Source organism: Pleurodeles waltl, chromosome 3_1 (assembly GCF_031143425.1).
Source record: "Pleurodeles waltl isolate 20211129_DDA chromosome 3_1, aPleWal1.hap1.20221129, whole genome shotgun sequence".
In the NCBI taxonomy this organism is placed as follows: domain Eukaryota; kingdom Metazoa; phylum Chordata; class Amphibia; order Caudata; family Salamandridae; genus Pleurodeles; species Pleurodeles waltl.
The window spans coordinates 369122084-369147141 of record NC_090440.1 but is presented as its reverse complement, the minus strand read 5'-3'; the positions used below and the strand labels follow the sequence as shown (position 1 = coordinate 369147141).

Below are 25058 nucleotides of genomic sequence, written 5' to 3'. Positions count from 1 at the left end.
CAGCTTTTGTCATTTTTGAAGTATTTAGTTGATAAAAAATATTGTGCCTTTTATATTGTTGATTTAATTTGGCTGATTTTATTGTTTAGGGTTGTTTATAGTTTGATTTTGATTAGTTTGTTTTTAGGTTGAATTTCTTAACAGTTATGTCCATCGATGTTACACTAATTTAGGTTTTATTTATAATGTTTCATATATAGTTTGATAATTTTGAATCTAACATCATTTATATATATTTATTAATATTTAGGTCGTTTTACAAATGTTTGTAGTTAATGCAATTTTTTGGTTATATTGTTATGATTTTAGTTATATATTTTATTGAGGTGAGTTTTAAATATTTTGGTGATATATTTATTTTTAACTTAACATGTACAAAATGTTTTATGTTTATTTAAAATAGTTTTAAGAAAAAGTTTTTTTTTTAAATATTTGTTAATAATAATGTAATTATTTTGGCAACATTATTGTAGTCACTATTGTGTGAATTGATATTTTTGTCATAATATATATTTATTGAAATGTAATAGAACAAAACTCCATATTTTTACAACAATGTTTGTGTTCTTGATATTTGTGGTTTTATTAATTAAGTATAGGAAGGCAATATTTTTTATTTGTTTTCTTCTATTTTTGTGTTTCGATGTTGTATGCATCAGTATTATGTCAATGAAATCTAGACATTTTATTTTCACACAAATATTATTGCATCACTTTAATACAATAAGGATACAGCTCATTGAGCCATGTAATATAGGTGTAATAAGGAAGAAAGTCTGTAGACGATTTTAGAGAAACAGCCCATCCACCAGCACAGCTTTCCTGCACCACTTAACCTGTCACAGCCTCATACAACCTTGTAGAGTCTTCATCACAATAGCGTTCTCTTGCCTTTCTCCAATGACCAAAGAATACAAGATACTGTACACTGCATTATTTAAAGAATACCACACATCTTCCCATTTTACAAACAAAGCATTGCACTAGAATAAAATACAACCAAAGATGGAAAACAAAAGACAAAATAAGAAAAACAAATTCAATGTTTGTTACATTATATTATCTTTTGGCACTTACAATCCTATTGAGGTTCCAAACTTTTCCATCATCCACTTTCACACCATTGCGCAAAGGTTTAATGAATTTAAATGGACCCATGAACTTTGATTCACTCTTGGAGCCTACTGGTTTCCTAATCAAAACCATGTCTCCAACATGAAAGTGCATACTCTTTGTACCTTTGCGAGAATCATAATATTCTTTCCTTTTCTCAACATTTTTTTTTCTCGCTCGTTGCCCCACTCATCAATTTCCACGACACTCCTTTACCTTACCCAAGTGTAGCCAACCGGGAGACAAAAGTGTGTTTGGTTTCTGAATATCTCAAATAGAACCTCTCCTGTAGTTATATGTGGGGAAAATCTGTAGGCCTATAGAAATTTTTTCAAACCTTCTTTCCAACATATCCCGCATTCAATTCCAACTGAATGCATTCCTAAACACTTTTGTTGAATCTTTCAGTAGTAACATTTCCCTTAGGATGATACAGAGAACACTTTCTATGAACAATACCTGCATATTTAAAAAAAAATCTGCATCACAGTAGACACAAACTGGGGGCCTTTATCAGTTAAAATACTTTTGGGTAGACCCTCCCGATTAAATACTTCACTCAGAAATTCAGTGATTCTTCCCGACTCTATATTACCAACAATCCCTATCTCTGCCCATCTGGAAAATTGGTCAATCAATGTCTGAAGAAAGTTAGTCCCACTTCTAGAGTGTACAGGTCCTATTATGTCAATAGCAACATCATCCCATGGTTTAGAGGGAAAATCTCTAACAACCATAGGTGGAGTTCTCACTTGTCACTGTGACAGCAATCCACAAAATCTCTGATTAATCTCTCAATCATCGAATCCATTCCGGGCCACCAGTAACTAAGTCAAATCCTTGCCTTGGTTTTGCATATTCCTTGATGTCCTTCGTGACCTAGACTCATCACTCTGTCTGTCAACTTCAAAGGCACAACAAGTCTTGTACCACGTAACAATACTCCATTCTCAATAGATATTTCATCTTTTATTTTCCAATAACTGGATATGTGTTGACCTCTCTTTAATTCACTCCTCCACCCCTGCAACATAGCTTCCTTCACCCGTTGCAAAACAGAGTAATTAGCAACCGCTTTAACCCAATCATCTTGAGATATACAACCATCCGTAATACTGCAAACTTTCACATCATTATCATCATCTACTAAAACTTCTTCTACAACCGAACCAAGTCTTGACAAACAATATCATTATGTGATCTTGGAACATACTGCACACTAAAACAAAAATCCTGCAAATCCACAATCCATTTAGGTTTACGATCATTGTAGACAGCAAATCTTCTACCCCACAAGAATGGTTTAAGTTTTTTCACAGCCCAATAAATTCCCAAAGCTTCCTCTCAATAGTTGAATACTTCTCTTCAGCTCCATGTAAAGATATTGAAATATATACCACAGGTCTAAAATAAGAATCTTTTTCATCTTCCTGCAATAATACAGCTCCCAAGCCTTTAGCACTAGCATCGGTCATCACCAAACAATGTTTCTTTGGATCAAAACATTTCAAAGATTCAACACAACCCAAATCTCGCTTGATACTTGAGAACTCCACTTCACACTCCTTGCTCCATACAAACTCAGATTTCTTCTTTAATCGTTTCCTCATCTCAACACTTTTTGATGCTAACTTAGGTAAAAACGTTTGCGTGAAACTCTACCATACCTAAAAATGAAAGCAAATCCTCCTTCGATTCCGTTGCATGCAATTCCATAATGCTCTCAATCAGTTCTTTTTTTAGAATAATTCCTTCACCATTAACTCTATGACAAAGATATTCAATTTCACTCATACCAAAGAAGATTTGTTTAGTTTGAGAGTCAAACCACTATTTATCAGTTTGTTTAAAACTATTCCAACTCTTTCATCATGTGTCTGTTTTCACCATAAATCAGTATATCATCCTGAAAACACTTTACCCCAAGCATCTCTCCAAACAACTCATACATAACGCATTGAAAAACAGCAACTGCAGATACCAATCCAAATGGCATCCGGGCATAATGATAGGTATCAAACGGAGTAATAAAAGTTGTATACTTTTTGAGTCAGGATGCAATTTGATCTGGTGATAAGCTGCTGTCAAACCTAAAGTGGTAAAAAACATCACCCCATGCAGTAAAGTGACCAGTTCCGTAATATTAGGCAAAGGAAAATGATCTCTTATCACACACTTATTGAGAATTCTCAAATCAACACATAGACGAATTTCAACCAACTGCTTACAGGCTACCACAATTGGTGCAACCCACTGTGAACATTCCACTGGGTCAATAATTCCCATTTCACACAATTTCCTAATCGAAGCTTCAAGGGCATCTCTCACAGACAAAGGAACAGGGCAAACTTTAGCCACCACAGGTGTTGTTCCATGTCACAATTTAATTTGATGTCCATATCCATTCAAACACCCTATCGTCCCGCTAAATACCTCAGGAAATTCTTTACCTAAGTGTGAGTAATAATGCTTCCGATCTAGAATCTTAAGTTCATGCACGTTCAATAAATCTTTCACATACTCCTCTTTGAGCATAACAGGTGTAGAAGAATTGGGATCAAGAATGGTCCCAAGGTCTTTTTGATGAGGCCAACTAATTACAGGCACATAGACTTTCCCACACACAGATTTGTTTTTGAATGATAGTTCAGATTAAAAGTATCCGTTCAATTCAATCGTCCGTCCCCCATAAACTCCAGGAATTACATCATGATTAAGCAATTCTACTTTGTGACTAGAATGATTGTCAAACACTTCATTTGATATCAGGGTTAACCACCCTCCTGAATCAAATAACATTTCAACATTTATACCATCAACATTTACTGGTTCCTTGGGATGTCTCTAATGTCCATCTTTAGAAGTAACAGACGGAATACAAACATCAACTGCTTTAACAAGACATTCCTTAGAATCCATTGATGATTTACAACACTTTGCAAAATGCCGTTCCTTGTTGCAAACTTTACATAGAGCATTTACAGCAGGACAATATTTAAATGATGCAAAATGTCCCGAATTTCCACATCTATAACAGACACCAAATCTTGTCCGCGTAGATGCAGTTTGTGTGCTCTTGATTTTATCACTATCTTTACCTTTACTTTCTTCTGTACTCACACTCACTTTATTCACAGATAGATTCTTATTTTTTCCAACTCTTCTACACATGGTAGTTTGTGTTCAACTCTTTCAGCAATAGAAATAACTTCATGTAAGGGAGAGTTATCTTTGGTCCACAACTCATGTCTAATTTTGTCGCTGCGACGTCTCAACATGAATTGATCTCTAATTCGTTCTTCTAGGGTAGATCCAAAATTGCATGTAGATGCCAATTTCCTCAAGGATGTAACATATTCTTCTACACTCTCTTCTGGTCTTTGGTCTCTCATCCATCCTGAAATGATACCGTTCTATTACTGTGCTAAGTTTTGGAAGATAGCACAAGTCTAGTTTTTTAGACACATCTCATATTCATTAAAATCTGTAACATCCTCTTCTATAAAGTATTGACCCTCACTGCCTAAACAATGTAACAAAAGTGATGATTTCCTTTCACTGGAAAGATTGGTTCCACAAACTCTTGCATAATGCAAAAATGTATTTTTCCATTTACTCCATCTTATAAGAGGTTCCCCAGGAGAAGTCAGCAGAAAGGGTGGTGGTTTAACATTTTGCATATTTGACAGCACTTACAAGTTTTACAATTAAATTTTATTTAAATAGTTAACGTCTTAATGTTCTTCTTGTAGTGTTAAAGAAATAACACAAAACGTGTTTATCGGTGCACAAACCAAGTTAAATCCAATGATGCATGTTTAACACTAATAGGATAAACAGAGGCGAGTTTATTGGTGTGCTCCCAAGTTGCCTGTGTGCCAACTTGTAGCAAGAAAAAACATCAAGAAGAGGTTGAAATAAACACAAGTGTGTTTATCAGTGAGGTGGCTGGGCAGCCTGTCAGCGTGGTCTCGTTAGTGCGCTTCACTCCTGTTGCTAAGCAACATGGTATATATGAAGTCTCTGGGACTCGAGCACTCGTCAATGTGTCAGGAAATGTAATGACATATCTGTTGCTAAAGCGTTGATTGAAATTGAGGACGCGCGTAGAATCGTTAGTGCACTTCACTCCTGTTGCTAAGCAGCGTGATATCTATGAAGTTACTGGGACGTAAGCACTCGTTGAGGAAGGTCGCAAGCGCGTCTATAAAATACTTGTAGGTCCCGAGTATTAGTTACAGAAAATTAATATTTCCTCTTACTTTGATGTTTAAGAAGCGATTATACTCTTTCCTTTGTAGAATCGTAGAGTTAAAATGCCCTGAAATTTGTAGTACAAATAAAGCGAAGTAAGGATGTATAATTATTCATAAGCGCAAATAATGGTGTTGGGCTGTTCTCCTGGAAGTCCGCTTGTCGCCAGTGTAATAAGGGCGAAAGTCCGTAGAAGATTTTCGTAGGTTCTTTATTAGAGAAACAGCCCATCCACCAGCACTGCTTTCCTGCACCACATAACTGCCACAGCCTCATATAACATTCTAGAGTCTTCATCACAATAGCGTTCTCTTGCCTTTCTCCAATTACCAAAGAATACAAGATACTGTACACTGTATTATTTAAAGAACATCACAATAGTGATATATTTTGATAGTAATAGACATACAGAGATCAATTAGGCTGCATGAGGAGCAATAGACATGTCATGAAATACACTATATAGAAACCGAAACATATCCACCCTTTCTCTGGTAACTGTGATGTGTCATTTAATTAGTATGTTATGTTTGTAGAGATGTGTGTGTGATAGGATGTATTTCAGTAAATAATGCTGATACATAGGCGGACAGCATTGTGGCTTGATGTTCAGGGGCGTCTAATGGTGGGGAGAGATCTACCTATAAGTGAGACGAGGTGCTAGTAATTTTGGAATCGGAAATCGTTAGCGGTGGACCTGCCCATCCAGCAGACCTTCCTTGTATGGTGATCAGAGATACATTGGTCCTCCTTACTCCTCAGGGCACCAAAGATTGAACTAGGAACTCTTCCATTAGCATTCTAACAATATGTTTTTTTGTTTTTTTTTACGTAGGCCTCTATATTTTTCTCTCCTCAAAGCCTCTCTTTCTGCCAGTCCCCAGTGCAAAACCTCCTCCTGCCAAGTATCTGCCCTAGGAGCCCGGGGGGCCTTCCAGCGTTTCGTAATCAGTCTTTTGGCCAAGATCAGAGACAGACCTGTAAATCTCTGTGCCAATTTAGAGCTCTTGGGACGCAGAAATAACCCCAGTATGCAGTGTTCTAGCGTGTTGCATTGATGTAGGCCAGTCAGGTCTGTTAGTGCCGCTGAAATTCCACCCCAGTAATTTATCAGGGAAGGGTACGTCCAAAGCATATGTTTCAGATCGGCTTCCTGAGTGTGACAGCGTGGGCACGTCGAGGAGGCCATAGGGAACGTTTTGTGAATTCTTTGTGAGGTTAGATATGCCCTATGTAATATGGAAAATTTTATAAATTTAAATCTTGAGTTAAATGAGATTTTTTTAGTGTATTCTAGTAACCAAGCACATTCCTTATGTGTGAGCTCCCTAGACAGGTCAGTTTCCCATTTAACTTTCAAGGAATTAAGTGGAGTCATGAGGTGTTCCCGTAGTCCCTGATAAAGCCATCTTACTAAGTGCCTCCCATGTCTCATAGTATGTAGTGCTTGGAGTAGTTCATGGATGATGGGTTCTTTGGCATCTGGAGCCCAATGTTTGCAAACGTATTGAAGGATACTAGCATGTGTCAGAAATACTGATTCTGACAATCTGTGAGCCTGTACAAAATCATTATGTGACACTAGGGTGCCATCGAGGAACATTGAACCCACGTTGTTCCTGTTCCCATGGAGTCAGCCTGCCCACCGACAATGTATCGAAGGAGGTAGGCAAACCACAGAGTGGGATAGTTTAATGCATAAGGCGTCTGTGTAGCAGAATATTTCAGTGCCATCCGCCAGTAGGCTAGAGGTATGCACAACAAAAGTGAGCTGGGTGGATGCCTAATTTTTTTATACATTATTTGGGCGGTCTTGTATACTTTAAACTGTAGTAAGTATAGGTAGAAATTGGAAGGAACTTCTATGTTCCACATTTGCATACATTTTTCTTCTGTAGTGCAACTTCATTCCTTTACCTCTTGGAGAAAACATGTTCCCCAACAGCAGCAGGCTCCTGCAGATGAAGCTCATGAATTCCCCAAATGGCCTAGCTCATACTTAGCTGGGAAACGATGCACCAGTACAGAGGATCGTGGCTTTTTAGACTGCTAGCATTGTATAAAGGGAGGGGATGCAGGGGGTTCTTATCCTAGGTCCCTATGCTCCTGGGTGCTGTCTTTGTTGATCCAGAGGAATGTAAATATTTGGCTATTAACATTTTAATGTACACACCTGTGCTTGAAAGGTGATCTCTTCACTACTCTCTATCAACTTTGACCGCCTCCAAGAATGTGGTCTCTCCATTTAGAAAAACTGTGCCTGTTCTTTCAAATGTAAAACCATTGTAAACTGCAGAAGCCACCTATGCCACGTTTACCATCTACTCACGAAGCAGGCCGGTTTGGCTTCTGGTCTGCATTATTTATACAATAAACAGAAAAAAAACAGCTTTGTTGTCTGACCACGAGTCTGAATCTATATGAATCTGCCGTAACACCCATGTTTTCTTACAATCAATCATGGGTGGAACTGGCAGGAGATACATTCAAAGAGTTGGGTGTTACTTGAGTTGTTTACTGCACAGTCCAAATGGGGAAGGCAGTGCACAACAGAAACAGGCAAACAGGCAAACAACAAGTGCAAGGGATAGGATGAACCAAACAAGAACGGAAGGGGGTGGGCTGGTTGATATTGGGCAATCAGCAGCAGGTGAAGGGTGGTGGGGGGAAGCAGAAAATGGGCAAGCAAGGATGGGACAACAAACAGGGTCAAGGGGCAACAAGACAAAGGAGGGCGAGAAGGGGGTGGTGCAGTCAACAACATTGAAAGGGGAGATGGACTGCAAACACATGCACTTGTATGGACTGCTAGGAAGAGAGTAATGTCTCGTTCCCCAATATATTTTGGTCCTTCGTAAGGGGGTGTCTGTCTTTCATGGATTCCCATAGTTTGCACTCCTTAAAAGACACAGTTCCAACCGGACATGTACTTATACCCTTAGTCCCAGTTTCACATGAAATCCTGGACACACATCGGTCCACACTGCAGCTTCCGCACCTCACACTAGAAAGCAGAAGCCTGTTGGATGACTTATGCTAGTCTTTGGCCCTGTACCTGTACTGTACGTCACTGCCTTATAGCTTGGCTTTAGCTATAGAAATACTATATTACTAATATATATGTACAAACATATTGTAGGAAATCTGCTTTTTCTGCGTGGTGATCACAGACCCTATATTTTTGCTGGCTTTAGTATTCTGTTCCCTTTACCCATTCTAACCAGCAGTAAAGTGTTTACACCTCCACCTTAAACATGATTGAATTGGCATGTTCCTAACTGGCATGGTTAACTTATCTATAGGTCCTTGGTATATGGTGCAAAATTATTAGCCTTCAGTGGACTGCAGCAACTACTGTGGCATCCATTACAGTGGCAGTGAAAGCATGGCTTCAAGCTTACCTTGTGTAGCCTTAGTGTAGCAGTGTAAAAACTGATTTTTTTTCTATCAAAATAAACACTTAACTGGTCAGAGGCTCCCTTTTAAATATAAATGTCATCCCTATGTAGGCATTGTAGGCCACAAGGCACAGTGCATGGTATTTTAAAGCATGACATGTAGAAATTTAAAGTCAACATGTCCTTACAGTGACTAGCACCCAAAAGCTATTTCACTTGCTGGCCCATAGTGAAACCCAGAGTGCGGAGTAGCACCCTGATACCGTATCTAGAGAATCTGACAAGCTAGAAAAATAACTAAACAACTATTTTTAACAGTTATTAAAAAAACTGTTCAATGGTAAAGTCAGATTATAAGTATGAAGGAAAACTAACTTTCAGAAAGTTACTTTTTCCCTGTCAAATGTTGCTGGGGGCTAATTTGCATTTGCGCTCCAACTTCTTCCAGTCAGTGATTAGCATTTGAATGGGGGTGAAAAAAGTGTGAAATGCCTCCCAGAAGCAAACAATCGACTTACCTGAATGGGCAGGGATTACTCTTTTGAGCCCTCTGGAGGGTGGGGGCATGAGCATCCTTTTTGACATTACAGAGTCAGATCCTCCTTGAGTATTGAATCCTGCTTGATAGGTGTGCAGGGTTCACACACAACATACTTGAAAGGAAGGGAAGAGGATTCCAAGACGATTCTTATGTATCCACATTCTGGTTGCCAAATAATCCTAATTTGTTTCCTATTAGAATTCAATCTCTGGATTTTCTGCAGGTACAGTGGCTACTTTAAACTGGATTTTAGTCTCCCATGTGGGAAGACACTAGGAGTACCTGTTCGCCGCTGCCTGATACTCTGTGAGTGTCTATGTGCCTCCCCTGAGGTCCTGGGTGGCTTTAGAAGTATGGTGGATTGGGGCTTCAAGGACTATGTCAGAAGGTAAAATCTTTGAACACAACAAACCTGGTTGATGTAAGCGACCCATTCCACATCACGGTCAGACTCAAATTGTATCTAGTTCCTGGTCTACCACGACCAGTTACTGGCATTGGCCCTTTGTACATTTTGACTCTAATTCTACTTAAAAAAATTGTTTAAATCATATCTCTGATTCCTTTTATTGGATTATTCTCATTTTGTTCATTAAACTATAATCTATTTTTCTAATTCAGTTTGGAATTGTTATTGTTTTGCAGTTTGACTTATTACTATTTTGGTACACATGGATACTTTACACACTGTCCTAAGTTAAGCCATAGCAACCAGGTGGTTGTGCGCAGGTTGATTTAGTGACTTTGAAGCTTCACCCTGGCAAGGGTTGTGATTGTTCCTCACCCCAAATAATAATCCAATTTCTTGCACATACATACACATACATACCCTAACAGTTGAGAAAGTCTTAGGCTCTACTGAAGAACTGTCATCAAGCAAAAGCTACTTGTCCCAATGTCTGGCAGGCTCCCTAGCCTAACTTCTCTATATGTTGTTCACAACTGCATGGGAGATAGGTTACTTCCAAACAGCCCCAAGTGAGGCAGTTGTCAGGTTATTATGATAACAGATCGACTAGCAAAAAGATGTGCCTTTTACAGCCTTGTTAATGCTGAAGGTAAAAAACCAGTGAACTGCCGCCACAAAGTTATTAGGGGCTTAGTCCTTCAGGACTAAAGTGGCTTTATACCACACAGGGAAACATGCCTTAATATTCAACATGTATTTATTGTGCTAGTACTGCTACATATAGATGTTTTCTAACCTCAAATGGGACTCCCTGTTTCTACTTCTCATAACCTCAAATGGGACTCCTTGTTTCTCCTACTCATAAACATTCATCTCTTATGCTCATGCACTGTGTAATGGACCTAGTGCTGGTGTGATGGTGGGGGAGAGTCCTATCACAATCCTTTCAATTTAGGCAAGGCACCCATCGGGGATGCCTGCCCACTATCACTGTTATTATTTGTGCTGGCAATCAAACACTTAGCTTGAATATTCAGGCAAGATGAACAGGTGACAGGACTCCATTGGCCTGACTCCATGGAGGACAAAATGTCTGTATATGTATATGCCACCAATACCCTTATATACCTAAGCAACCCCCTGACTTCAGGACCAAGAACCATACAAATCCTAAATAAATTTGGTGCTTAATCTGGTTTGGGAGTCATTGGGAACAAATCCAGACTTTTTCGTGTCAGTGCCACAAACAGTTTTGCTGTGTGGACCAATTTGTCCGGCATTCAAGAAAACTCACATTTTTTTCAAATTGCAGGCAAGAAAATGGTGGTCTGTTAGAAGAATATCCTACCTGTACTCAAACACCTTCGAAGAGACACCTTCCACAGGTCCTATTGGTCACAATCACTAATATGGAGAGTGGCTGTGGTCAAGATGACAACCCTACACATTCTACAGAGCTATCCTTTCCGTCTTCCTTAAGAACATCACAATCTTGAGGAGATCTTTCCTCTGTCACAATGGACTCCTGAAGGTGGAACTGAAGAAATGTTACAAATACACCTATGAAGGAGGCCTAGGTCTTGCCGACTTTACCTAATATTATCAAGCAATTTATCTGGTCATGATTAATGACTGGCTATATGGCTCCTCGTTGGACCCAGCATTCAAAATGGAATTATGGGTGATGGGCAGTGTTTGCCTGATCCATTACATATATGGTGGAAGGCCCCCTTCTAGAATCCACCCTGCAACTAAAGTAGTGCACAGCATATGGAGAACATCTCTTTGACAGATTAACTGAGTGAACAAAATGAGGGGGGGGAAACACTGTAGTGGGTGAGATACTGTTTTCCCCAGGTAACTGCTCCTCAATACTTTGGGTTATGGGATAAATTGGTGATCTCTACTCCATGGACTTACAACCACTTTAGGCCTTTTGTGGAGGTTCTGGAGGAATTTGGCACTACCAATTTGTTGATACTTATAGATTAAACACACTGTTACCCCCACATGTGGCTTCCATGGAGAATATGTATTTCTTAAACAAATTGGAAGCCAGGAGCACAAGGTCACAATTGTCAGGGAATGGCAAGATGTTTAGGATCTACAGATCTCTCCTCCTAAGTCCTCAGACACATTTTGTTAGATAACACAGACATGGAGCCAAATCTAGACCCTCTAGAGGATGACGAGTGGACATTTGCCAAAATGGAAGGAATTCAGGTGGCAATCTCCACCAGAAACCACCTAGCTCAATTCAAGTACTTTCACTGGACTCATTTACCCAGCAGTGGTTATTGGCAGGTGGAAAAGAAGTACTGACCTAACCTACCTTAGATGCTAGACTGAGTAAGGTGATCCCCTCCTCACGATTTGTTCATATATATAAATCCCAAATTTAATGGAACATGGAAAAGGGATATACTGTGTTGAAAATATGTCGAAAATGTGCACTTCAAATACTGTAGAATGCAAGTTTCCCTAGTCACAGTTGCTCTGTTGAATGGAAATGTTTTGTAAAGTGTCAAAAAGAAAGTTCTAAAAAATGAATCATATCAAAAACAGGCATAAAAGAACCTGGTTGTGCATAGTTGAGGAAGATACACTGTGAAGAACCGGAAGCAACTGTAACTAGACTTGAAGTAAAGTTACTGTATAACTTTAACAATGTAACAAAAAATGTACATCTCCTTCTGTTTCCAGCTGCATCATCTCCTAAATGCAGTCTTTGGGAAAATAGAAATTACCATTCCTTTTTATTTCAAAGACAGTTAATTATTTAAGCATATAAATGTTCTCATACCAGCGCATGGTGATCAGTATTTAAACTCGGAGGGCCTCTGTAATCCCTATTTGTCTGATAAGTAGAGTGGCCAACTAAATATGGATTACAAAATCCACAGTAACCCTGTAGTCCCGCAGAGACACTGGCTACTTAAAGCAGCAGAGATCTTTTGAAATCCAGGAGACAAAAACAGGTAGATATAATGCAGGAACGCTGATCCCTCCATGTCATTCCCCCAAATCCTGTAATTAGGAGCATTTGCACCATCCATCCTCGACCTTTGGAGTTACTGATGTTTCAAGATCAGTAACTCCAGAGGGCTGAATACCAGTCAGACGTCCTCCAAACATGTAGTGGAGCTCAGGTGAGAAGTCCTGTAGGACTCTTTTGCTGCCCACCTTCCCTTGTAGTGAAAAGATATCTGTGGGACCTCTGCAGTTTTCTTCTACTTATAGTATCACAGTTGAGCAGCTCCCCACCACAGCCTCAGCCAGAAGCATCTTCCTGTGTTCTGGGTTATGTTTAATTGAATTCAATGGTGATGGCAAATGGAGCCAGTGGAGGTCTAACCATTAGAGGCTTTGGGGCCCACCCATACTGTTTGGTCTGCTTTACTGTACATGCTTGCATTCTCCCGTATTAGCATCTGTGAAGGACAACACTTTCTAGAGCTGCATTGTGTAGAACTTCATCTCTGTTCGCGCTCTTTTCTTCCACTTAGATTCTAAATAAATTCTGGTGCTACACAGGCACCTTTGCATAGCTGATGTTCACAGTATGTATGGCTGCTCGAGGGTCAAACAGCCTGTATCATACATCAGACCCTGGCTGCTCAAGCCACTTCATTCACAGAGCGCACACCCAGCCTGAGGTGCTCAAATCATCACAGTCCATCCCTGGATGGAGCAAGCACAAAAGGGAGTTTTCTGGGTCTGGAATCCAGATTTCAAAAGTTTCAGGTCATGATTGGAAGTCTTTTAACATCTTTTGCTGGTGAGACACAGTGGAGTTCTAACAGCAAGATATTAGAAACCCACGAATAACAAAGCTCAAACAAAGAAATGGGATTACCTCAGCTCCTGAGTGGCTCTTTGTCTACCTAGGCCTCTCAGGTAATAATGTAATGAGAGAAAAGTAAATCTTCTGAAACCAAGCGAGCACGCAGATTTAAGTCTACAAAGAAGAGGTTGAAATGCTTGTTCTTAAATTAATCCAACACTCTACACCCGGTTGTGAATACATTGATATGTTCCATTCTATGGGGACAGGTAATTTAATGTATTTATTTACAGAGATTAGTAAAGCACAATTCGGACCCCAAACACGTCGGAGAGCTATATAACAATAGTTATACAAGTAGAGCTTATATACAAAAGGGTGTCCACTTACATTGTGGTGCAAGAAACCAGTAGTCAAGGTCAGCATAATTTACCATCATGAGGGCAGAAAAGCATTTCTAGGTGCAACATATGCAGGGGTGCTATACAACAGGGCGTCAGGTTAACTAGATATACATGGGAGAAGTGATATATTAATCCAGCAAAATTCAGTTTAAGCAACTCAGGTGAGTGTTTGGTTGCTGTGAGGGGAACACAGTAACATATTTTGCGGCATTTGTGCTGTAGATGATTAGAGAAGGAGTACAAATTACAGTTTTAGAACATGTTGGGATGTTACAGAGTAAAATAATGAATTTCAGGCATTTCGCATCATCACAGAAACTGTGCATGGCCAGCAGGTGCATGAGTGTGTTATATGCCATGACCCTCAAAAGAAAAAATGGATGTGAGCTAAGCAGGAAGTGGTCCATTCACGTCTGATAACTAGTCTCAGTGAGAAGTTTGAGTTCACCTCAAAGATGTTGTTGTTGTAAAGGTGCTTTCTTAATTTAGAGAGTCAGGGCAGTTCCGCAGAAGGCCTGCTTAAGTGTACTCTGTTTCAAAAACCTTGAACATCACAGGAACAGTTCTTTCCTGCTTCTGGAATGTGTGTGCTTCCAGGTATCTTAGATTTCAAGACATTTTGCTTGGTATGTAATGCATGCGTATGTTGCGTTTGCGAGTCTTGAAAGTTTAAAGTGGCATCTTGCTTCAAGTGTAAGCCAGTGAAGATCTTGTAATCAATCAATCAATAAATCAATATTTGTAAAGCGTGGCTACTCACCCGCAAGGGTCTCAAGGTGCTGGGGGTGGAGAAGGAGGCCTCATCCGAAGAGCCACGTCTTAAGGTTCTTCCTGAAGATGGTGGACATATAGAAGAAAACAGTTGTTGTCCATATGGATTTCAATTTATAGTTGCATTCATATGAGTCAAACGATTCCAAAACTGATTCCTCATCTCCCCTTCTGCTACTCAGAGTATCGACAATAATATTATGATCCACAGGGATAGATCAGGATGTGAAGAAATGGCTGCCGATAATCAAAGCACTTATGAGCTTCTGTCTGCTATCTCCAGGGTGCCTGTGTCTGTGCCATGGCTTGATAAAAAATGTAATTGAAAATCTCGTGGTCATTTGTTATCTGAAATTTATTGGTATGGAATTTGGCTAGAAATGGAAAACTAGTGATGGGTCCGCAGTTATTTAGATCCGATAACGTGAATGCAGGAAGATGTGTGACTAAGGAGTGTTTAATGGCTTATCCCATACACCATCCAAGCATGCTGGGTGCCAAACCTGGTCATTCTGTCCCCTATACAGCATTTCAGCATTTGTCTATTTCTGATTGTGTTCCGTAATACCAACCCTGCTGCACACGTGATGTCTGAGCCAGAGATGCTGCAGTCTCCAGAAGATCTAGCATCCTGGGTACCGGTGATCTTGCCTGAAGGTCGAAGCATGAGTAACAGGCCTCTAGGTGTTGTCCCTGTGGACGTCAGTCAGGCTTTCCAGGGATGGCAGCTGCTGTCCTTGGCTTTGCCCTTCAGTTACACTGGCACTGCCCTTGCTGCCTTTGGTTCCATAGACCAGGCAGGGCTATGTGTACTTTCTGTAGTTTTCTTCTCTCCTTGTCCCTCTTCTAGCTCCTCAGCAGAAGCAAACAGTAGACATTTGCGGGTCAGACTGTTAGGCATGGGCTGTATCATATACATCATTTTGGGTCAGAGTATGTCTGATTCCCTTCCACAGCCTCTGGATCTTTAGTGAATTGGCATCAATGTTTGTTTGACCTGATGTGAGTCCCTGTTAATCCATGCCCTTTCTGCAGGATCACCCCCAATTTTTATATTGCCTTGCCTTCTTTTTACTGTACCTGTTTTTAAATTGATGGTGCTCTTGTTTTTAAACGTGGTAAAATTAGCATAAATCCTGATTGATACAGTTAATTTTCTTTTATGTTCCTAGTATATGGTATTACATCTACTCAGGGCCTGCAAAGTAAATGCTTCTAGTGGGCTGCTCCCACTAAAGTAGCCTTTTAAAACATGTCTCAAGCTTGCCACTGAGTCTGCAGTGCAGTTTTAAACTGCCATTTCGACCTGACAGAATAAACCTTTTGCCAAGTCTAAGCCTTCCCTTTTAATACGTATAAGTCACCCCTGAGAGAGGCCCTAAAGGGTCATAGGGCAAGGTGCATGGTATTTAAGAAGTAGGGCACGTGAGTTTACATTTTATATGGCCTGACAGCGAACAACTCCTAAAGTCATTTTTCCCTATTGTAAGGCCATCTCTCCCATAGACTAAAAATGGGTTACCTTATTATACTCAAGTGTAAACTTCAGTTTGGGACCAGATAGAGAAATGCTGTTTGCACTCAAATGAATTTTAATTTACATTCCTTTTTAATGGTAAAATCAGATTTTAAATTACTATTCTGGGAATGCCACTTTTAAAAAGTTGGCATTTTTCTGCCCTAAACCAACTGTGTCTTCCAGTGTCCTGGGTCACATCACTGTGAATTGCTTCCTGTTGTGTTACTTTCAGACATTGAGACAAAAGAGGCCTCGCTGTAGTGTGTGAGGGTCTTCTGACAGAATGGCTGGAGAGGAGTTTTACCCTGCCTTGATTACACTTCTGAGGACCCCGGACGCAAGGAAACTTGGCACCAGGCCTGACTTTGCCTATGTCACCCACACAGTTTGGAGTTAGGGGAAGGTGAATAACTGACCATAACTAGTGTTGAGGATAGGCCACAGGATTCCCCCCACATAGGCTGGCACCAGTTATAAAGGTGGGACCTTTAGTACCTCTCATGAGAGCACTCCTGGACCTGTGGAAGATTCAGAAGAAGGACTACCCTGTTGTTTGAAGAAGACTGACTACCTTGCTGACAGAAGATTGAACCAGCCTGCTTCGAACCAAGACTACCCAAGTGACCCCAAGGGTCATACCTCCTGTTTGAGCTTCATGGACACAGCAAGCTTACAGAGGCCTCCCTGCAACTGACAAGCTGACCAGTGCCAACTTGACTTGCCTGGACCTCCCTGGGCCCTTCTGCTGGCCTCTGCGGAGTGAATCCTGATCCCCGAGGTCCTGGTCCCCCAGGTCTGGATCCTTGGCTGGCATCAGTGTGAACGCCTCCTGAAAAAAGGTGAAGATAGAGAAGTTTTGGGCTCATCGTGACCACAAAGTAAGCACTTCGAGTTGAAAACCGGCCTCCCACAATGACCGCCAACGCAGAGCTCCAGCAGGTTCTTCTCTTTGCATCAACAGTGGCCGACAACTCAAAGCTCCAGTGAGACCCGCTGTTTGCTCAAACTGCCTCTTCTTCACTACCCCCACCAATGCAGACAGCACCCTAGATCTTCACAGGACTTGCAAAGGTAATTCTTTAGCGGGACTAACCTGGTCTGTGTATCCGACCCATGCTCCATGATATTTGGCCTGAACTTGTGACTTTCCCCTGGTTCAGCGTGAGCAGATAACTGCAAATGTGCTTTTGGTGCTATTTTCACCTAAAATGTTAAAACGCATATCTCCGGTTCTACATATTGGATTTTTGTTATTTTTGTGTCATTGTATTTATTACAAACTACTCTAATTTTCTAAATTGGGATTTTATTGGTGTGTTTTCACTTTATTGCTGTTTGAGTGCCTCATAAATTCTTAACACATTGCCTCTGATTTAAGGCTAAATACTTGTGTGCCAAGCTAGGAGAGAGTTGAGCACTGATTTATTTAGAGACTTTTGTGGTTCACCCTATTAAGGATTCTGTTTATTAATGTGTGGGGTTACCCCCTCCTCTGCTCATTACCCACACACTCTTTTAATGTGACATCAGAGCCATCCCATGTTTCTGTCCTGACAAGCTGTTACCAAAGGGCACAAAAATCTGCACATATATTGAGCTCAGTTTATGCATTTCTTCTTCCTAGACCAGAAGCTCAACCAATAATGAGCCATATTTGTTAACATAACGGAAGCATTCATTTGCCAGTTACAAATTTATGAAACAGATGCACTTTTCTATCTTCACTTGTTTCTTTTTGCATTTCTTCAGTGTTATATTTTAAAAGCTGGTTTATTCTTTTTCAGATGGAAAGGAGAGAATGTGGCGACCACAGAAGTTGCTGATATTTTGGGAATGGTAGACTTCATCCAAGAAGTTAACGTCTATGGAGTGCCTGTGCCAAGTACGTGCCCATTGGTGTACAGCAATACATGCTTCTAGAGTTGAGCCTTATACCATGTTGTTATTTCTTAACTGTAGCAAAATTATGACTGAATAGTTTACTATTCTGAAATAGTTTTGTTCTCTATAGATAGTAAACAGGAGAACATAATTCTGGAGTTGCTTAAAAAAAAAAAAAAAAGAGAGAAAAGACTATTTTTGAAAAAAGGTTTTCTAGAAATGCAAGACACGACTTAAGGTTCCAAAAGATTAAGCATTATCAAAGGGTAAACATTTTGGATTGTGAATTCAGCATACCTTTTACTTACATCGTCAGTGGTATATTTAGGTCTGTGCGTTGCTGCAGATATGAGATCTGAGACCCAACGTTTTCCTTCAGTCCTCTGTAATTTGAATTAAATGATTAACCAAGGATGTCAAACGTGGATCATCCATCAATCAATCTATGCCTTTCATGGTAACCACTATGTAAATGAGTTCCATGTAGATTATTTCTTTGAAGATTTATGTTGTGGATACATTGAAAATCTGGCATGGATCATGTCCTCCTTGGTGTACGCTGAGCATCCTTGGATTAAGATCCGTTGATCTGAGCTGTGCGTGGGGTCTAAGTACAGGGAAAAACGGGATGTTACCCAAGTGAAGGTGAAAATGGATGTTCAAGCAGACACATCAATAAGGTGAAATAAGGCAATGGCCTTAGGAATCCATCACTGGTTGCAAGAAAAAGGAAGAAAGTCTGCCTGTTTATTAGTGTATGTGGAGTGCTTCAAGGGCTACATCGTAATTGGTGAGTGGAGTGGTGGCCATGCCTTTTATTTAAATTCTTTCTAGGGGCTTGGTATTTCACTAATTGAATGAAAAATGTTCAGTCATTTAAAGCTCATAATGCCTGTGAGTAAATTGGGGTTTCCCTTGGAGCTGCCTCCAACCTTTTTTTCCAACTATTTGCGTAGAATCCTGCACAACCATTTTTGAGTGGCATAAATAAACTGCAACATCTGTGCAATATCTCATTGCGTAGACTGAAAACCTCACAGCAGCCCTCAATTGTGCCCTCACGTCTCAAAAAAATACCCCACCATTGCCACCTACAGCAACTGAAACATCATATTACCCAAACAGAAGAACACAATCAGGCAACCAAATCTTTGAATAGCTGAAAATGTTAAGTAGCAAAGTAAGAAACCACCACCCAACCCTGGATGTCATTAGGGATGAGTGAGGTGTAACTGTTGCTTCTACTGACTTGTCTTTTGTTGCCTTCGTTATTGCCCTTGCTACCCCACTCAGCAGGTATGAAGAGATGCAGAGGGTCAAAGGTTGGGGCGAAGGGTCACCACTGATGAGTGGTTCATATTGTACACAGTGTCACTTCTGCTACCCCTGGCATTTGGTGAACCGATAACCATTGTTTTTACTACTTGGACCATCAAACCACCCTTAGATAACCGTCCATCTTTTGCATTCCTCAATTGTATGATACTAACCTATGATCACCACTAATGGTTACTATTGCTTGTTCCTTGAAGCAGTATAACGAGGGGAAAGAGCTACTTGCAGAGAGACTAGCAATTACTTCACTATGACCCTTTGAATCCCAAGGCAATCATGTTTGAAGCATCAGTATCACCTATACATCATTACTTTAAAGTTCCATTGAGAGGTTGTAGGCCAAGACAGGCCACTTTCTTTCCAATGTACACACCCTCGTCAACAAAGAAGATCAGGGCAAATGCTGAGATGTAGTGTTTATAGAGCAGGGAATTCTTGCCTACAGGGAAATTCAAGTCCTTCCAATTGGCTCATTTGAACACTTGATAATAAAATGCATTACCACTCAGACGCATCCCCTGTTTTCTCCTAGATGTACCCCCAACAAAGAATAACCTTTACTCGTTCTTTGAGACATCCTCAACCATACCCAACACAAACTTACTGTCGCAATCCGAGTCTTTATCGTATAATATCTCACTTTATGGGTCAGTGAGCCAGCCAGCATTTCCAGTTTAGTCATCAGACAGCATGAGGTGGGTTTCCAACAACTGCTGACCAACATCACCACTCCAGGGACCACAACCTATATTTCCTGCACTCCCTGATCATTTAAGTTGTCTTCTGCTTGGACCAGGCCATATTTTTTTTTTTGTCAATGGTAAAATAAGGCCTAAATCCAGAACTCTACCTGAACAATAAAATGCTCTTCCAAGAAGAAACTGTTTAAAAAATACAATTACACCTTTTACCAAGCTCCTTTAGAAATTGAAAACCTCCTGTTGTCTTCTGTAAAGTAAACCTTTGCCTACCTATAGAGCAAGACCATGTCCTTCCCTTACTCCAGAGTACCCTTGAGAAAGCCACAGATGAATAGTCATGACTCTAGAAACCAGGGTTGCCTTGTTAATGACTTAGACCTCCTGAAACAAACTAGAAAGCCCTTAAAAGGCACTGGTGTAAATATCTTATAGCTGCAGATTTCTTACCACAGAATTATCCCCATGCATCATACTGATCTTGAATATTTTTCGTGAGCACTACCCCTGCATGTGGGTAGGTGGCATTGGTAGCTCCACCTGCGTCCTCGGTGGCGTCCGAGCCAAAAGTGACTTTTGCTTCACTTATAGCGGTGCCACCCAGGCACGCTGATGTTGGTTCTTTTCTTTCAGCGCCAGTCAGCGCAAATTCAGGAAGAGCGACCTCTTCTGTCTTTTTGACTGTTTTTTTTTATGTTTTGTCTAAGTCTTTTGAGGTGTACCTCCTAGTGTGGCAGGATGTCATTCAAAAAGGCCGGTTTCAAGCCCTGCGGCACCTGTCACCAGCCGATGTCGGTGATGTGCCCTCATGTTGTTTGCCTGTAGTGCCGCGAGCGCGACCACTACCCTAAGTTGGGCACCAACTGCCGCACGATGAACCTGGAGGCCTTGAGGGAGCCTATGGCGGCCTATTGCATAGCTTTGTGCCGGTCGAGTTCTTGGTCAAGAGAAAGGTCCCGGGAGCAGCCGCCAAGTCCGAGGTTGTCATCCCACTTCAGATCTTTGGGCCATTCGGGTAAGCATAAAGCGTGCTTCAACTTCTCCATGTCCATCAGCTGTCGAGACATGGCAGCGTCTGCATACTAGGCCTCGCGCAGCGGATGGGCTTGCGCCTGGGCGATGTTTGGGTTGCGGATTCCTAAGGCTCGCTTTGGGCCCCATGGGAGGGGCCCTTACTGGTTCCGTGCTGGCAGGCTTCAGCCTCAGCATCAGTGAGGCCCAATCCAGACCAATATTGGTCGTGCCACCTCAACCTTAACCGGCTCAGGTGCCGATGCTTGTGGTGGTGCCATCCGATACGGAGCCGGAGGGGCAATGCAGTATCCAACGCTGACGAGAGCCATGCCTACTAAATCAGATCCCTAAGTTGGGCGCCAATTGCCGCACGATGAACCCGGAGGCCATGAGGTAGCACTCCCTCAAGCCTATGGCGGGCCACTGCGCGACTTTGTGCCGGTAGAGTTTTTGGTCAAGAGAAAGGTCCCGGAAGCAGTCGCAGTGTCAGAAGTCGTCATCCCACTTTTTGGGACATTTGGGTAAGCATAAGTAGAAGAAGAAGTGGAAGCGTGTCTATCAGCCGTAGAGACGTAGCATTCTAGGCCTCGCATAGCAGATGAGCTTGCACCTGGGTGACTCTGCATTTCCCAGAATTTCCACGAGCTGGAGCGACCTCCGCCCAACTAAAAGGTTTCTATGACACCGTGTTTGCCATATTTAGGTTGTTTGCTCGCTGCGGTGCCATCCCTATTCTGATCCCCAACTCTGATACGGAGCCGGAGGGACGATCCAGTATCCAACGCCGACGAGAGCCATGCCTCCTAAATCAGATCCTGATCCCTATTCCTATGGGTTCAGTTGGAATCGGAGGGGTTTCTCCATATCGCACAGAGGGCAGGCAACATGAGGATCATCCATCGGAATGGGACTTATCATGGTCCTATGAACATACACAGTTTTCTTAAATATTTGAAACGTGGATTTACTTCTCTAGTCAATGATACGGAATTAACTACCATTGGATCACGTCTCTGGATGGTCACCTTACTTATTACCGTAACACAGCTCACCTTTTCGGTACGGATCCTAATGCATAGGAACCTACCACTTCATACTATCGGCCTTGAAAAAGTCATTGTGTCACGAAACACATGTTGGCTGTTTGTATGCATTTGTGTTCTATGTATCACCATATATTGTTTGGATTACTTAACTTCCTGTATACATTTGGGACAGAGTGCTGTGGTTCAAAATATTGGAATGGGAGGGGGTCACTGGACCCTGAGTTCCAGCCTTATGAACAGGAAATGGACTGATTTGAGGAAATGGGTGCAGCCAGTGACCTGGATACTTCCCCAGATGCTTGCATTTTGTTTTCCCCCTACCGTGGCTGTGGAAGAGGGAGCGACTTTCGCAAGCATGGTGCAGAGGGCTGCTGAGGTTCTTGACTTTCAGTTGCCTTTAGTGGCATTCAAGAATAATGTCCTGACTGAGGTGCTTCAGGCAAGTATTTCACCATCTGAACCGCTCCTCTAATTTAATGAGGCCCTCAATGATGTTCTTATACTCCCAAGTCCAGAATATTCAGGCTATGATACTGATGTTTCAGCCTCTAGCCTGGATTTTGGTGAAAATGACTCTGAGGCTGTTGGGACTCGTAGCCTCCTGCATTCTTCTTGCACAACATGCCCACTACCATATGTGGGCTCTGCAGTAGAACCTGAAGCTCCACTGGTCACAACATCAGGGGAATCTCTCCGACATGGTCCAGATCTCGGAGGGAACTTCAAAAGATCTGCAGTGGTGGCTGACAAACCGCGATTGGGTCAGCGGCAGACACCTCTCCCTTCCCCAACCTGATTTCATAGTAGTGACTGATGTGTCACTCCTGGGATGGGGCAGCCATCTGGGAGAGGTGGAGATCAGAGGACTCTGGACCCTGGTGGAATTCAGACTCCACATCAACCTGCTGGAGTTATGGGCGATCCGATTGGCATTGAAGGCCTTCATTCCTTCCATCAAGGGGAGGCAGGTGCAGGTATTAACGGATAACACCACCGCCAAGTGCTACTGCAATAAACAGGGCACTGTAGGGTTAATTACCCTACGTCAAGAAGCCCTGTGTCTCTGGACATGGCTGGAACGTCAGAGCATTTCCTGGTGGTCCAACACCTGGCCGGCTTTCTGAAAACCAGTGCGGATGAACTCAGCTGCAGATGCCTAGCGGATCACAAATGGTATCTACATCTGGAGGTGGTGCAAGGTATCTTTTAGCAGTGTGGAGAGCCTTGGTTAGATCTGTTCACCTCTGTTGAATGCGCAATGTCAGCAATTGTGCATGCTGGACTTTCTAAGCTGACGCTCGCTACGGATACGCTTTTCATCTCAAGTGGATGACCGGTCTACTGTACGCCTTTCTGCCAATGTCACTCCTGCCCAGAGTTGTCAAGAAGATCCAGTACGACTGGGCCTAAATCGTCATTGTGGCTCTGAGCTGGGCACGGAATCTCTGCTGTCCCGAGCTACTGAGCATTGCCACCAGTCCTCTGATCAGGCTGCCCCTTCGGAAGGATCTTCTTTGCAGCAGCAGGGGAAGGTTCTCCACCCAAGCCAGTCCGTTCTCCACCTTCTTGCGAGGTGATTCAACAGCGGTAGTTGATAGCCTTTGATCTTCATCCTGAAGTCTTTGGTGTTATCTCTGCAGCCAGGCATTCCTCCACCAAGACGTTATATGCCTGCCATTGGAAGAAATGTGTAGCTTGGTGTTCCAACCAAAATGCTGATCCCCTTTCTGTTCCTGTTTCTCAGGTTCTTCTGTTCATTCTCTCTCTTGTCCAGACGGGCTCTGCTTTTAAAGGTTATCTTTCTGTTATCTCTGTGTTTCTCAGATTACCTGATCAACCCTCTCTTTTTAACTCTCCTATTGTACATAGGTTCTTGAAATGCTTGGTTCATCTTTTTCTCCCTTCTCCTTTTATCATGCCGCAGTGGAACTTAAATCTGGTGCTTACATTCTTGATGTGTGCTCCCTTTAAGCCGCTTCACAATTGTCTCCTATGGCTACTTACCATCAAAGCAGCTTTCCTCATGCTATCACATCTGCCAGATACGTTTGTGAGCTACAGGCCTTATCATCTAAGCAGCCTCATTTGTCCATCCATCCTTAAAAGGTGGTGCTTCACACGCAGGCCTACTTTCTTCTGTAGGTGGTCACGCCCTTTCATGTAGGTCAATCTGTCTTTTTACATTGTTTCTACTCTCTACCTAGCACTTTCAAGGATGAGTAGCACCTCCATTGTCTGGACCCCAAACAGGCGTTGTTGTTCTACTGTGACCGCAAACAGGAATTTCAGGTGGATTATCAACTTTTCGTGGGATAAGTCAGAGCTGAAAAGTGTTGTAAGGTGCAGAAAAGTACCCACTCTAGGTGGGTAATTATTTCCATTAAAAGCTGCTATACATTGCCCAAGAAGCAACGTCCTGAGGGCTTACACCTTCATTCCACCGGAGTTGCAGTCCTAGATATCTGCCAGGCGGCAACGTGGGCCTCCCTGTACACGTTTACTAAGCACTACTGCCTGGACAGTCAGGCCCGGCGTGATGGGCATTTTGCCTGTTCAGTCCTACAGGACTTCCTCGTCTGAAATTGTTCGGCAGACCCACCTTTGAGGATGGTATTGCTTGGGTATCTAGTCTGAGGTATGGAATCTGCATCTGAAAGTCTCTAGCAGATGAACAACCTACTTACCTTTGATATTGCCTTATCTATTAGAGACTATAGCTGCAGATTCCTTACTTGCCCACCCATCCTCCCTGCTTTGCAAACAGATTTCTAAGAACAGGGCTATTCAATTTCAGGTCCCTAGTTATCCACACCAGTGATCAGTATACTTCATATTTCTGCGCTTCCGGTGTAAAAAGTCATGAAAGTAACTGATGTCAGCGCACCTTGGTT

The 25058-nt window shown here is 41.9% G+C and overlaps 1 protein-coding gene across 1 annotated transcript in view; it reads left to right on the top strand.

Moving 5' to 3' along the window:
• Window positions 1-25058, top strand: part of SLC27A2 (solute carrier family 27 member 2) — a 559749-nt gene that overhangs the window by 445193 nt on the left and 89498 nt on the right. Inside the window, exon 8 of the mRNA XM_069222551.1 lies at window positions 17978-18075. Within this exon, the coding sequence (XP_069078652.1) occupies window positions 17978-18075 (98 nt within the window). The remainder of the gene's footprint in view (window positions 1-17977; window positions 18076-25058) is intronic.